We start from the raw sequence: 15348 nt of genomic DNA on the forward strand, positions 1-15348 counted from the left end.
ATCAATGATACAAGCCATCATAGATCATTATTGCTAACATTTCTGATCAGATTGTATATAAACAATATGACTGGATTACCTGGTCCTAGGCGCATGATCTTAGGCAGCAAGCCTTTGTACAATGCGAAGAACCTATTGAATGGAAAATCCATGATTTTGTTAATCTAGCTAACAAAATATTCCAATGGTCAGTGAGAAATTATGTTATGTGAGTGGATATATCCTTCAGCTCATCTTTCCCCCGACTGAACAATAGATTGTGTTAGCACTTTGCATTTAGTTCTGTTTTTAACATGCTCTGTAAAATGAGGATATTCTCTAAATATGTAAATGGTAGAATGTAACTGAAAGCATGATGTTGAAAGTTATAATTTAACATATTTTTAAAATTTCCTTTTACATAATTCCTATGCAATTTTACATTTCAATAGCTGAACTATGTACCAGGATTTTCACACATTAAATATATTTCTGGAAAATGTGAATAATTTGATCTGAAAATAATTATATATATTCTTGTAACTTAGTGTGGATTTTCATAAATTCATTTGCTTTCTTCAGCTAAGGAACAAGAATATTACATATATGTAATAGAGCACATTACATATATAATTCAAGGATGTGGATCCTGGGAATTTTCACTTGTGTCTCCATTAAACTCATGGGGTTAAGGGAAGGCCCTTAATTTGCATGCTGAACATGAGAGCTGACACCTTTTATGACAAATCTCATGCACTTGTTCACCAAGCAGACCAGAAAATTTAATCAAACAGTGTCTTCTCTAGGTGAAGGTGGGGTGTTATGACCCATCCTAAATTAATAATTTTTCACCTCTTCACTACTTTGTACGTGAGCATATTATATAGTTTAAAAAAAAGTTGAATGAAGGCCAAGTTTCTGGTGGATTTCAGCCAAAGTTATGGATGGGATTTTCTACACCACTCTTTTAACTAGTTAACAATTGCATGAAAACTTACTGAGAGTGACAATGCTAAGATTATTCAACTTTAAACTAAAAGGAACTCTTACCCTTCCTCCCTATAGATAGTTCTGATTGTGTTAATACAGGTTTTGTATTTTATCACTCCTGACTTAGGCTGTGGTCCTTGGATTCTGCTCTTTGCAACATCGAAAGGTATGTTAACACAAGAAGCAATCGTTCCTGACAATAATCCTATTCCAAGTTTCCTCAGGAACTCCATTGCTGGGTCCTAAAACAAACATAAAATTGTTTAAAGGGAGAGAAAAGAATTACAATTAATCAAAAATCTACATGGCACTCTTTTGTTATTCTACCTAAACACATTAAGATTTCCCATACTCAAGCTGACTTTCTTGACAATCATATTGCCTGTGTTTTTACACATGTTCTAAATTGCTGAAACACACATTTCCTCACACAGGATTTATAAACAAAGTTTCTAAAAAGGACTGGCTAGGCATATGGGGATGATTTGTATAATTAGGCCTTACAATATACTTAGTAATACTGTATCAAAACATAAGAAATCCAAGCAACTATATTAGCTAATTGACCAGAATACTTTACAAATGACAGCAACTTCCACCATGAAATCTATGAAAATACTGATTTGTATATGAGATCTCCATATGTTAAAAAAAAAATTGATCCCAGTGTCCTGTGTTTTTGTTCTCTTTCCTGCATGCTTTTCTCTTCAGATTTGCTTTCATGTTTAAGTTATCCAAGTCTATCAAGAAGTAGAAGTTTCCTGTTATTAACAATCCACATTAGTTCAATTACAGCAGTGACTGAAGTCTCTTGTATTTTTGGAAACCAGCAGCAACTAATTTAATTGACCTAAAGGATTTTTACAGTACACTGCTACCCCAAAATACTGCGAGGTTCAGACTTTTGCTGTATGCAGTGGTATTATTTGCCCTCTTGTAGGCACTTCAACATTGCTTTGTGTTGATATAATACAATTACCACTTTATTAAGGTTAGTGTTGACTATTATTTATATAGGCTTGTCATTTAACACATTTATATGGACAATTAAATATAATGGTGTGTAATACTTTACTCTTGCAAATAGCCACATTTCAATGTAATGTTAGTAATGGCAACTTCTTGGAAGATTACAAAACTAAATGATTGATACAGAAAAGCTATGACAGATGGACAAATGACACATTCCTCCTGAAGGCCAGTTTAATTGGGACATTGTAACAGATGTAATGCCTTTGTTTGAATAAAATATTTGCAAGAGGAAGTGAATTCGACTGGAGTGAAAGGAACATGAAAATAGATTGCTCATTTCCATGCTAACAATAACAAGTTTCTGACTTATTTTTCATTATCTAATATTGGTTAGGGATTTGGATCAAATAGTTACCTCATTTACAGGAATAATACTTTTCACATTGAAGTAAAATCCAAAATAGATCATGTTAAAAACACCATGACGACCCAATGTTGCTGTCAGTCCCTTGTTCAGGCCCCTGAGTCCAAAACCCTGAGATCGAATTATTTCATGTGCATAAGCAAATGTGGATGGTTGCTGTATTGAAACAAAATGTGAAGTTACTTTAAGGTAAAATAAACAGTACAAAAGAAAACAGTTTTTTTTTACTATTACGTGGCAGATGCAGATTGTGGTCCAAATTTAAAATGCAAGTTTTTTAATCTGAGAAAATCTCCTGCTGTGTGGTTCATTGTGCTAAACGGAGATGAGAAATAAATCGGTGCCTGAGATCAGAGGGCTGAAATTGGAATTTTCATGACTGTTCTATGTAGGAGGAACTGAGTATAGCTGGGGTCTGAAGGAGCAATAATAGGCTGCTGAACAATTAGGGAGGGGACCAGATTCAGTGGAAACAGAGGCCAGGCTAAATGCCAAGTAAAGGAAGGAAAGGGATTAGGGGACTAACGTAGCAATTCAAAAACAATTCGATTGCTTAGTGTGAACAATATTAGTGGCTTATTGTAATCCTAATAATACGATAAATACAAGGTATCCATTCATTTTAACTGTGTAAACACCAAGTTACACTGTAGAACATTAGTGCACATTGGTTTGAAGGTCATCTTTTCTGCTAAATGAGTACAATAATTCATTATTTTATACTAAACATGTCAATGCCTCAAATAAAGCAACAGGGAGTCAATTCGAGTATATTAAGTATTATGTCAGGATTCCACACAGAATAGCAGAAAAATGATTGCAAGATCTAGGAACTTCCACAGAACTTACCTTGATCATCATAAATAAAATCATGTTGTGGCATCTGCCATTTACATTAATTTTACAGGAGCTTGCCAATCTTCTATTTCAATTAGTGTGGGAGATCAGGCAAACTATACATGTTCCAACCCTTTTCTTTACCAAGAATACATTTAAAGGGTTAAATTTCCTGCTCTCAGTACACCTGAGTTGAAGGCAGGATCTATTTTAAGTGCGTTCCATCTGCAAGAACTGGGACCACCTGCATTTTTGAGTTCAGATGAGCTACTCTGAATATGGGCCAGACAGTCATACTCTGACAGGGCATTGCACTTAGAAACTGAGATGGAATTACATCTGCTGCAGCAAGCCTTAGAGGCGTGCAGCAGTAGGAATAGCCACTGCCTTCAGTACATTCTGGCAGTTATCCAAAAACAACAGTCAGAAAGCTCCAGTTTGAAGATACACACAAAGCAGTAAGAAAAGATTTTTCTTATACTTTTGTACCTTCTTTGCTTATCTATCTATACCATTCAGTTTGAATGTGAAAGTGAGTGAGAATCACAAGCTGCCATTAATGTCTTTATTTTCAGCCCTTTTAGTCAACTTGAAGAAAGGTGAGATGGAAAGGCCATTGCAATTTCATCTTACATCTGTTCCATGGGTTCTTTGCTTGTGTCTGTTGTAGGTAGAGTTACAAGGCTTCTCTTTTTGATGTAGTTCTAGAAAACCTGGGACAATATAAAAGCCTCAGAGACCTAGGTTCATGAATCCTTTCCAAGTTACAATTAAGCATTCACCAGGAATATTAGAAGGAAATAGTGCAATTAAATAAGTAACATAGATTCCTTGATAACTTTGTGATCAAACAAGCAACGTGAAATGATATTGAGCAGCACGGTCCCAGGTTCAAGCCAAGCTAATTTCATAGAATCCCTTCAGTGTGGAAGCAGGCCCTTTGAGTCAACACTGACCATCCAAAGAGTATCCCACCCTGATCCATGACCCATCTTAAAACCCTGCATTTCCCATAGCTAATCTGCCTAGCTTGCACATCCCCAGACGCTATGGACAATTTAGCAGGGCCAATCTGCCTAAACTGTACATCTTTGGACTGTGGAAGGAAAGTGAATAGCAGAACTATGATTACAAGTCCTGCGAATTTTCACAGAAATTCTCCTGATCATTATAAATAAACTCCAATTGTGACACCAGCCTTTTACAACAATTTTACAGGACATCACCAAACTTTTTTTTAAATTTGAGTGGGAGATCAGGAAACCCACACAGACAGGTGTCTGAGGGTTTAAACTGTGTCCCCAACACTGTGAGGCAGTGGTGCTAACCATTGAGCCATCCTGCCACCCAAATTTAGATGTTTTATGTTGGGACTCGGAAATTCTGTTTCTCCAGGCTTAGAAGCAAAACATCAATGGGTTTTCTAATCTTAATTCATTTACTTTTCCTGATTTCTGTGCATGTGGTTGTTGGATTGGGCTCAAATGTGCCACCTATTATGTTTATGCACAGATTCATATTTAGACAACGTGAAAAGATTATCAGATTTACCAGTGCTCAACCAATTCAATAAACAGTGTAATTTTATAAATGCAGTAATGACATTTATTGTAATGGCTGATGATGGTAAAATACAGATTGAAAAAACTATTGACTCTTCTGGAAAAATCTATGGAGTCCTTTGGATTCCATCAGACAACTGAACAAGACAACATTCCAGGAGATCATGGTTGTCCAAGGTGTATTATAAATCAATGGTAAGGGAAACAACAAGTGAGAAAAACATACTTGACCTCATGCTTAACAATATGCTGGCTGCAGATGCACCTGTACATGACAGTTTCAGAAAGAGTACCCACTTTGAGGTGACAAAGTCCTGCTATCATGCTAGCAATACTGGGGCAGCACAGTGGCTCAGCGGTTATGACTACTGCCTCATGGCACCAGGGACGCAGATTCAATTCCACTCTTGCGGGATTCCTCTGGGTACTCTGGTTCCCTCCCTGCTTCAAAGATATGCAGGTTAGGTGGATTGGCTGTCTGGAGATGTACACTCCAGCTTGAATAGCCACAGGAAATGTACAGTTACAGAGATAAGGTGGAGGGATACTCTTCAGAGGGTTAATGTGGACTTGATAGGCTGAATGGCCTGCTTCCACACTGTAGGAAGTCTACCCTATCATTCTGATACCCTCTACCATGTTGTATGGCATTACCACTGTGATAAATGATACAAAGTTTGAGCAGATTTAGTAGCTCAAAACTGGACATCCATGAAGCACTGTGGGTAATCAACAGCAGCACACTTGTATTCCAGCACAATCTGAAATCGCATGGCCTGCATAACCCCCACTCAACCTTTGTCATCAAGCCAGGGTCCCAATGGAGGGTGAAGGTTGGCATGCCAGGAGCAGCACCAGGCATATCTAAAATTGAGGTGTCAACCTGGAGAAGCCACCAAACAGGACTACTTGCATGGCAAATAGTATAAGCAATAAGTGATTGAGAGAGCTAAGTGATCCCACAACCAATGGATCACATCTCAGATCAGCAGTTGTAAATTATGGTGGACAATTGAACAACTTGCTGGAGGAGGTAGCTCCATGAATATCCCATCCTCAATGATGGGAGAGTCCAACACTTAAATGCAAAAGTTAATACTGAAGCATTCTCAGCAATCTTCTGCCAGAAGTGCCATGTGGATGATCCATCTCAGTATCCTCCATTGGTCCCCGGCATTACAGATACCAGTCTTCAGCCAATTCATTTCACTCCACACAATGTCAAGAAACAGTCAGAAGCACTGAATACTGCAAAGGCTATAGGCCCTGTCAACATTCCAGCAATAGAATTGAAGATTGTTCTCTAGAACTTGTTGCTGCCCCAGCCAAGCTCATTTAGTACAGTTGCAACACTGGCATCTACTCAATGATGTGGAAAATTACTCAAGGATGTTCTATAAACAAAACACAGGGCAAATCCTGCCCCATCAGTCTACTCTCCATGATAGAAGGTGTTACCAAGTAGCAACTGCTCAGTAATGCCCAGTTTGGGTTTCATCAGAGCCACTCAGCTCCTGACCTCATTATAGCCTTGCTTCAAACTTGGACAGAGGAGCTGAATTCCAGAAAGGAGGTGAGAGTGACAGCTCTTGACATAAGTGCTGCATTCAACTGAGAGTGTCATCAAGGAGCCCTTACAAAACTGGAATCAATGGGTATCAAGGGCTAAACTCTCCACTGGTTGGAGTCATACCTGACACATAGGAAGATGGTTGTGATTGTTGGAGGTCAGTCATCTCAACTCCAGGACATTTCCACAGGAGTTCCTCAGGGTAATGTCCTCAGTCCAATCATCTTCAGCTGCTTCATCAGTGACCCCCCTCCATCATAACGTCAGAAGTGGGATATTTGCCAATGATTTCACAATTCTCAGCAACTCCTCCAATTCTGAAGCAACCCATGTTCAAATAGAACAAAATTTGCACAATATCCAGGCTTGGGCTGAAAAGTGGTAAGTAAGATTTGCACCACACAAATGTCAGGCAATGGCCATTTCCAGTAAGAGACAATTTAATCACTATCCCAGTGTTAGCAGCACTGATTGCCTCACTATCACATCCATGGGTCTACCATTGATCAAAAACTCAACTGGACTCACCACATAAACAGCACGGCTGCAAAAGCAAGTCAGAGGCTAGGAATACTGTGGCAAGTAATTCACCTCCTAACTCCCCAAAACCTATCCACCATCTACAAAGCACAAGTCACAAATGTGACAGAATAGTGCCCACTTGCCTGGATGAGTGCAGCCCCAGCAACACTCAAGATGCTTGACACTATCCGGGATAAAGCAATTCACTTTCTTGTCACTGCATCCACAAGCTTCTGCTCCCTCCGCCATTGAAGCTCAGTAGCAGCAGTAAGTGCTATTTACCAAGATGCACTACGGAATTTCATCAAAGATCCCAGACAGTACCTTTCAAACCCATGACCACTTCCAAGTATAAGGGCAAGGACAGCAGATAGTTGAGAACACCACCACTAGCAAGTTTCCTTCACAGTCACTCATCATCTTGATTTGGAAATATATTGCTGTCCATCCTAAAATTGTTGTCCTAAAATTCCATTGCATTGTGGGTCTACCTACAGCAAGTGGACTGCAGCAATTCAAGAAGGCAGCTCACCACCATCTACTCAAACGCGAATAGGGATGGGCAAAAAATAATGGCCCACTAATGATGCCCACATCCCACGAGTAAATAAAACAAAAATTAATTCTTGTCCCCTGGGTAAAAGCACCCCATGCTAGTGAAAAATCAATGCTTCCAGGTTTTATCATTGAGAGCTGATGAAGGGTCTAGGCCCGAAACGTCAGCTTTTGTGCTCCTGAGATGCTGCTTGGCCTGCTGTGTTCATCCAGCTCCACACTTTGTTATACTGAAGGGAGACCTAGTTGAAGTATATAAATTACCAGAGGTTCAAATTGCATGGACAGGATACAGTATTTGCCGTAGTTGATGGGTCTAGAACCACGGGGTGTACATTTAGGAATAAGAGGTCAGAGGCTTAGAGGTATGTCAGGTTGGTAGAGCTCTGGAACCAATTGTCAGAAAGGGTGATAGAAGCAGAAACCCTCATAAGCCACACTTCAATATGATGGTAAAGTGACATAACCTGTGGAACAACAGCAATACAGTCAGATCAGACTGAATAGACTCTGGCAAGGAAACGCTGAACTGAATGGCCTCCTTCAGTGTTGTAAATTATGATTTGATGATTCGATGAAATGAAAAGTCTGTGTGACCTTGTTGGGAAGAAACTATTATGAGTAACATACTAAACAACATAAATAGCCACAGAATATACAAATTCATTTCCATCATCTTCCTGACCACAATCTGAACATACAAATACCAGATTTGAAGATATTTTCATAAATTAGAGGTATGGAATTTCTAATTGCCGATATTTGCTTCTATACAACATATTCCTATTCAAGGCAGTGATTATGGGGTTACAGCAGCACAATAGCTATATTACTAGACTAGTAACCCAGAGGTATAAACTAATACCCTAGACATGTAAGCTCAAATCCCACCATAGTATTAAAAATTAAAAGGCTAGTAATAGTCACCATGAAACTAGTCGGTAGTTAAGAAAATCCATCTGGTTCACTAATATTTAATTGTGATGGAAATTCTTGTCCTTACCTGTTTGTCTGAAACTGTAACTTCGGCCACCAAATGGAAGGCATCAGGAATGGTTGCACATATACATTCAGCCAGCACATGCACAACTATCCTTGACACCTTTCCGTTGGGCAACATTCAGAAAACTGGTGAAGTTTAAGCAAGTTGCTTTAAAATTTATGAAGACTACAAAATATTGTTCCAAAACCCACGTGTTCAAAACGTTCTTGCTCAGACTGGTGAGCAGGTAAAGTTTTACAAAGTTTGCACTGTGAGTTGTGGAGTTGTCAGTCTTTGTGGAGCAAGTTTCTGCATAACTCAGTTAGTTCAACTGATAGTTAATGGGGCTTGTAGTTCCAGTGTCAAGGCTTAGAAACCCATATTAGATGACATTTTTTATTTAGCATATTACTTGGGAAGATAATAGACTGCACTCAATGAACCGAGCAAGGGTTTTTGCAATTGGTAGTTTGAGCACACTTCTTTGGCAAACCTGGCCTATGAAATACGGCCAGTATGAAATACTGCAGCTATACGTTCATTAAAAAAAAACATCTGGATTTGTTGCTGGCATTGCTGTTACTTTCTCATTGGCATTTCCTCTCACTCTGTCATGGCTTTGCTACCTTCATTTTTATTTTCAGGCATGCTTTTAGGATTGATCGTGCATTAGATGCCTTAACTCATATCATTGTGCATTGCAAAGGCACAGTTACAAAGTGCTTCCCCTACCAATGTGGCGCAAATAAATGCACCATTGCCTATGTGTCACACACACACACAGTAATATAATTGATCCTTAACCACCTGTTGAACTGGATTAATAGGTCTTTTGGTTGTATTTGAAAAGGTATTTCCTCGGTATCACACTCTCAAATGCAAGTATGAACTGGAATTATGGAATTTGGACTTTTCCAGCTGTCATTCCATGAATGAATAATAAAAATAAACTTGGATTGAAGAACATATAATAGCACACACAGCATCCAAATAACCATTTATACAGTGCATTTAATGTAGTAAAACATTTCAAACTGTTCATTAAAAATTATATCAATAAAAATATTTTGACACTAAGTCATTTAAGGAACAATCACAAAAGATGAACAAAATCTTGGTCAAAGCAGCAGTTTTTGTTTAGGAGTATTAAAATCAAGAGATGGAAAGATTTCAGACCATTTAAAATCTGGGAACACAAAGGGGACCAGATTTGGATAAGTGCTCAAAGGCTTATATGGTGAGAAAAGGCCACACAGAATGGAAAGAGAAACGTCATGGAGGAACAAGAATGCAAAGACGAGGGTTTTAAAATTGTGACATTGTTAGTCTGGGAGTCAGTGACACACAGCAGGTATGGGGGTCTGTATGGTTGAAACTCAATTGAGTTTAGATACAGGGAGCACAGTGCAGAATCTGTTAATTAGGTTGAGGATGCATTAAGGGCTGCTTTGACCAAGATTTTGTTCATCTTTTGTGATTGTTCCTTAAATGACTTAGTGTCAAAATATTTTTATTGATATAACTTTTAATGAACCGTTTGAAATGTTTTACTACATTAAATGCACTGTATAAATGCAAGTTCTCATTGTTAATCAGAATAAGGAGGAGATTATAGGCTGTCACATTATTTAGATAAGTTAAATGAGAAGGTGAAGTGCTGCCTAATGCCCCAGGAGCTACCCTCTTCCTCCTCCTCTTCCTTTAGCTGAAGTGCCCTCTGAAGTCCTGGTGGCAAGCACTACAACCTCAGGCTAGGAAGCATGAATGCTGTCATTGTGAGAAAGGTTTGTACACCGCGGAACTATCATGGTGTGGTGCCTCAGCTATTCCTCTAATCCTGGCATTTTGGTACATGAGAATCACTGGCTACACCTGGATTTATTGTACTTCCCTAATTGCTCTTGAGAAACTTGGTTGAGTTGACTTCTTGAACTCCTGCAGCTCATATTGTTTCGGTGCACCCACAGTGTTTTAAGGTAGGGAGGTTCAGGGTTTTAGTCCAGCAACCCAGAGGAACAGTTATATAGCTTCAAATACAATGGTATCTGAGTTGAAGTGCAATTTTCAGGTGAAACCCTAACCCTATTGATGGTACATGCTGCTGTCATTGTGCATCTGCAGTGGATACAGTGAAAGCTGGAGGTGGTGGATGGTCTGCTAATGAATTGGGGTGTTTTGTCCTGATTGGTGTTGAGTCTCTTGTGTGTTGTTGAAGTTACACTCACCAAAATAATTGGAAAGTATTCTAGCACACTCCTGACGTGTGCCTTGTAGATGTCACACGGGCTTTGGAGTAGCAGGAAAGAAGTTACATGCCACAAAATTCCTGGCCACCACATTTATAGTGCTGGGCCAAATCAGTTTGCTGATTATAGATGATTCAGTAATGGTAATATCATTGTTTTTCAAGGAGAGGTGATCAGATTCTCTTTCATTGAGACAATCATTGCTAGCACTAGTGTAGCACAGATGTTTCTCACCATTTATTAGTCCAACCAAATATCTTCCAAGTCTTTCTGCAGATATACATAGACTGCATCAGTGTCTGAGGAATTACAAATGGACAACAGCTGCATGCAGATTGCTACACTGCTGTGAGAATCTGCAGCTCTCTGAGAGTACTGGTATCCATGAGGCTGCCTGGAAGCAAACTGAGCTAACATGGTAATAAGCATGAGTCTCATTACTTCATTTGAGAATTCTACTGCAGCGCTGAGATCGGTCTTTCTCACAATGAAAACAGAGTCATCGATCACAAGATGTTGCACTATGGCTGCGTCTGCAAATGTTTTTATGGATGTTCTACTCCAAAATCCTTGCAGACTTTTATGTATGTATGAGTTACAAAACATCTCCTCACCTATCAAGGCTATATATTTGTTTATAGTGATTCAAGATAATTCATGTCCACTAAATAAATACAATTAATACACAACTAACAATGAAGTGGGCTATGACTTCCAGGCTTAAAAGATAGGGTCCAAGCTCCAAGTATTGCCCATCCCAAGTTGGAGTCAGACGATACCATTCCTAAATTGTGACAGGAATCTCTGTGATAGTTTTACAAATGCACCAAGCATCTTTATGTGATTAGCCAACAACCATACCATCTTATGAATACATATCTCTGGATTTATGTTGTGTTTACCATCCTGGATTCACCTAATGAGTCGACCCGTTTTAGTTAATTATTTTATGAACATGAGCTAGAGATCCTCTGAAAGTGGATTAGATTAGATTCCCTACAGTGTAGAAACAGGCCCTTTGGCCCAACAAGTCCACACTGCCCCTTGCAGCATCCCGCCCAGACCCATCCCCCTATAACCCACACACACCCCCGAACACTACAGGCAATTTAGCACAGCGAATCCACCTAGCCTGCACATCTTTGGACTTTGGGAGGAAACCCACGCAGACACGGGGACAATGTGCAAACTCCACACAGGCAGTTACCTGAGGCTGGAATTGAACCCGGGTCCCTGGTGCTGTGAGGTTGCAGTGCTAACCACTGAACCACTGTGCCGCCCAAACTAACCAAACTTTTTTTTAAAGAGGGATAAATATTCCATAAAACTAAACAATAAAGCACTGCGGATGCTGGAAATCAGAAACAAAAATTAGAAAGTGCTGGGAAAACCCAGCAGGTATGGCATCATCTGTGGTGTGAAATCAACAATTTCTGTGTTTTTGTTTTGCGAAAAATCTTCCATGTTAGATTAGGTATCCTTCTCGAATGATCAGCTCACAAGAAACTGCAAAGTAGCTTACAAACACCTTATAGCTTTACAAACAACCATAAAAAATTGGGCCAACAGCATGACGGCATTTCAGTCAAGGGATGAAGTATTAGTGTTATAACACAGTGTGAAGCTGGACGAACACAGCGGGCCAAGCAGCATCGGAGATTTCGCAGCGGGGTTAAAATTGTCACAGAGATAGTAGGAACTGCCGATGCTGGAGAATCTGAGATAACACTCTCTGAAGCTGGATGAACGCAGCAGGCCAAGCAGCATCAGAGGTTTCGCAGCGGGGTTAAAATTGTCACAGAGTGTTATTTAGTTTACAAGGTAAGCCATTGAAATAATAATTTATTTGTTGCTATAGGCTATTCAAAAGCATTTGGAAAGTAAATTATTTGATTGACTTCACTTATCACTCAAAAAAGAAATGCAGTGTCACTTCAAAATGTTGAAGTAATATCATTGCCAGGTCAGCAAGTACTGGCATGATAAGCAGTAAGGACAGTGGAAGCTGAAATGGGAAAGAAAATGATTTGGGAGGCAGCTTAGACAGTTCTTAAATTTAACATTCCACCATCTGGTTTACAAACATTGAATTATTAGCAAGAATGCCATACTTTCATATTTAGAAGCAAAGCCATGAAGAGACCTAACAAGGCTACTTAAGGAATTTGAAGGAGTCAAATCTGGGCGTATTATCTTAGCAATAGAAGATGTGGAGTAGGGGAATATTTTTCTACAAAACAGTATCCTTACTGTTTAGGTCCAGTGAAACAATCCAGGTGAAAGCAGAAATGCAATATATGCTGAAAAGCCACCAAAGTAAACCTATTCGAAGTAGGTGGAGGTCCTCAATTTATTAATGCCTCAGCCTGATGCTTCAGCCAGTTTCTGCACAGACTACAGAAAGGTCAATGCAGCCACGTAAGCAGTCTCTGACCCAATTCCTTGCTGGAAGACTGTATAGTTAGTGACATATTTTTCACCAAAACACATCAGTTAAAGGGATACTGGAATGTCGCTTTAACACCCAGAACTAAAGAAATATCAAAAATAAATCAGAAATTGCTGGAAAAACTCAGCAGGCCTGGCACCATCTGCAGAAAGAAAGAAGACTTAGTGTTTTGGGTCCAGCGACGCTTCTTCAGTACTGATAGTGGCCAGGAAAAGGATGGTACATATGCTAGAATAGAGATTGGCAGGAATCAACAATAAGTGGAGAGAGAGAGACAGAAAATAGTTGGGCAGACAAAGGAATGGGTAAAGGTCATCCCGGGAGAATGAATAGCTACTAATGGGGCCGTTAGTGGCCGACAATGGGCTGTTTGTGGTAGCAATTCATGTGATCTCAGGGCCTGGTGTGAGGGTTGGGGTAAGGGCATGAGGGATAGTAGTTAGGCCCTACATCAGTCAATAATGTGTCCAGAAGGTTGCAGAGTTCCCAAGCAGAAAATGAGGTGTTGTTCTTCCAGCTTGAGCCGAGCTTCATCGGAGCACTGTAGAAAGCCTGAGACAGAAATGCTGGCCAGGGAACATGGTGGCGTGTTGAAGTGGCAGGGAAACGGAAGCTCCGGGTAATCTCTGCAGACAGAAAATAGGTGTTCTGTGAAGCTGTCGATCACTCTGCGCTTCATTGGCCCACTGTAGAGGAGATCACATTGTGAGCAGCAAATGCAGTGGACTGAATTGAGTGGAGTGCAGATAAATTGTTGCTTCATCTGGACAGTCTGCCTGGTGCTTTGGACAGTAAGGATGGAGGAAGTAAACAGACAGGTGTTACACCTTCTACAATTGCATGCAAAGGTGCCCTGGGACTGTGGTTGGATATTGAGAATGGAAGAGCAGTATATGAGGATGCTCTGGAGGGAACACCTCTGCAGATGGCTGACAAGAGAAGGAAGGGTAATATGTGTCTGGTGGTGGCATCCAGCTGGAGGTGAAGGAAATGGTGCCTGTTGATCCTTTGCATGTGGATGCTGGTGGGACAGTAGGTGAGGATGAGGGGAACCCTATCGTTTTTATGTACTTACTCACTAGGCAGCAATTTCTGATTTGTTTCTGGTTTCCAGCATCCATAGTTCATTGCTTTTTTGTTAAAGAAATATTAGTCTTAGTCAAAATGGATGGTCTTTTCCAATGCTGAGTGATGCCACTTGGGCCAGAAGGTGCCTTAGCAGTTTTCCAGAGACTGATAAACTAAGTGGTAGTCAATGTTCCTATCTATTTCTCATTTAACTTGATGTGCTGTTATACAGTGATACCTATAAGGACCACTTGGAACAACTGTAAACTCTGCTTATAAAATTAGTCTGTTGATTTGGTGATAAACCTTGCCAAAATATATTTTCAAGTGCATGGGCATCCCGGCCTTGGGAATATAGTAGAGCAAGGATAAATACTGCTAAACATCGCAAAAGCACAAATATTAGCAGAGTTTGCTAGCTTGTAAGACGAAATAAGGAATCATGGTGTTTCTGGGTGTATACCACAGGATTTAACAAAATTTCAGCACCATTCACAGAATTGCTGTAAAAGAAAGCTAAGATGACATAAGGCAGTGCCAAGGACCTTTCAAGAGGCTGAACATAGTTTTGTAAATGACCCAGTGTTAGTTGCCTTAAATTTCACTAAGGCCTTCAAGGAAGAAATTGATGCTGGTTTTAGGAATGTGGATAGGATAACAGAAGCAAGTGGGTTACTTTTCCAAAATGCTAAGTTCACAACTAAGCAGTAGAAAAAGAAACCCTAGAATTGTTTCTGGCTTTTAAATATTTTGCTATTGGCAGACACACTGATCATCACCAATTTACTTTTGTGGAGTTTACTATTACAGCCTTAACATTTAAAAATTGACCACTTTGTGAGAAAAACTGATATAATTGCTGATGCTTTGTATTGCCTGAGTGCTAAAGACGATGCCTGGTACAACTGTATAGCCTTTTTAAAGAGTGAATGACAGAGAATGTGAATATCGTTTTTATCATATTTTGCTCAGTTAACATTTTGTGATGAAATACATTTAAAAATGATGTTTTATTTTTCTATGGATGGATGTATGAAAACACTTCATTATTTTTTGAGGTTTTATGGAAAGATAAAAGTTCATTTGGATGTTTAAACTAACTTTTTTTTAAAGGGGCTATTAAATACATTGGGACATTTCTTTTAAAGACATTTCTTGTAAGTCATATGGTTTAGTTCAATTTCTTGGAATG

General features: G+C 39.5%; 1 protein-coding gene across 12 annotated transcripts in view; it reads right to left on the reverse strand.

Annotated features, from left to right (window-relative positions):
• slc25a21 (solute carrier family 25 member 21) overlaps positions 1 to 15348 on the reverse strand; it is a 477243-nt gene that overhangs the window by 3086 nt on the left and 458809 nt on the right. For all 12 annotated transcript variants that reach the window (XM_059649192.1, XM_048538456.2, XM_059649191.1 and 9 more), the window contains 3 exons: positions 2357 to 2521; positions 1030 to 1211; positions 80 to 132 (listed from right to left, as the gene is read on the reverse strand). In XM_059649192.1, the coding sequence (XP_059505175.1) occupies positions 80 to 132; positions 1030 to 1211; positions 2357 to 2521 (400 nt within the window). The remainder of the gene's footprint in view (positions 1 to 79; positions 133 to 1029; positions 1212 to 2356; positions 2522 to 15348) is intronic.

This window comes from Stegostoma tigrinum, chromosome 10, assembly GCF_030684315.1.
Source record: "Stegostoma tigrinum isolate sSteTig4 chromosome 10, sSteTig4.hap1, whole genome shotgun sequence".
NCBI classification, from domain to species: domain Eukaryota; kingdom Metazoa; phylum Chordata; class Chondrichthyes; order Orectolobiformes; family Stegostomatidae; genus Stegostoma; species Stegostoma tigrinum.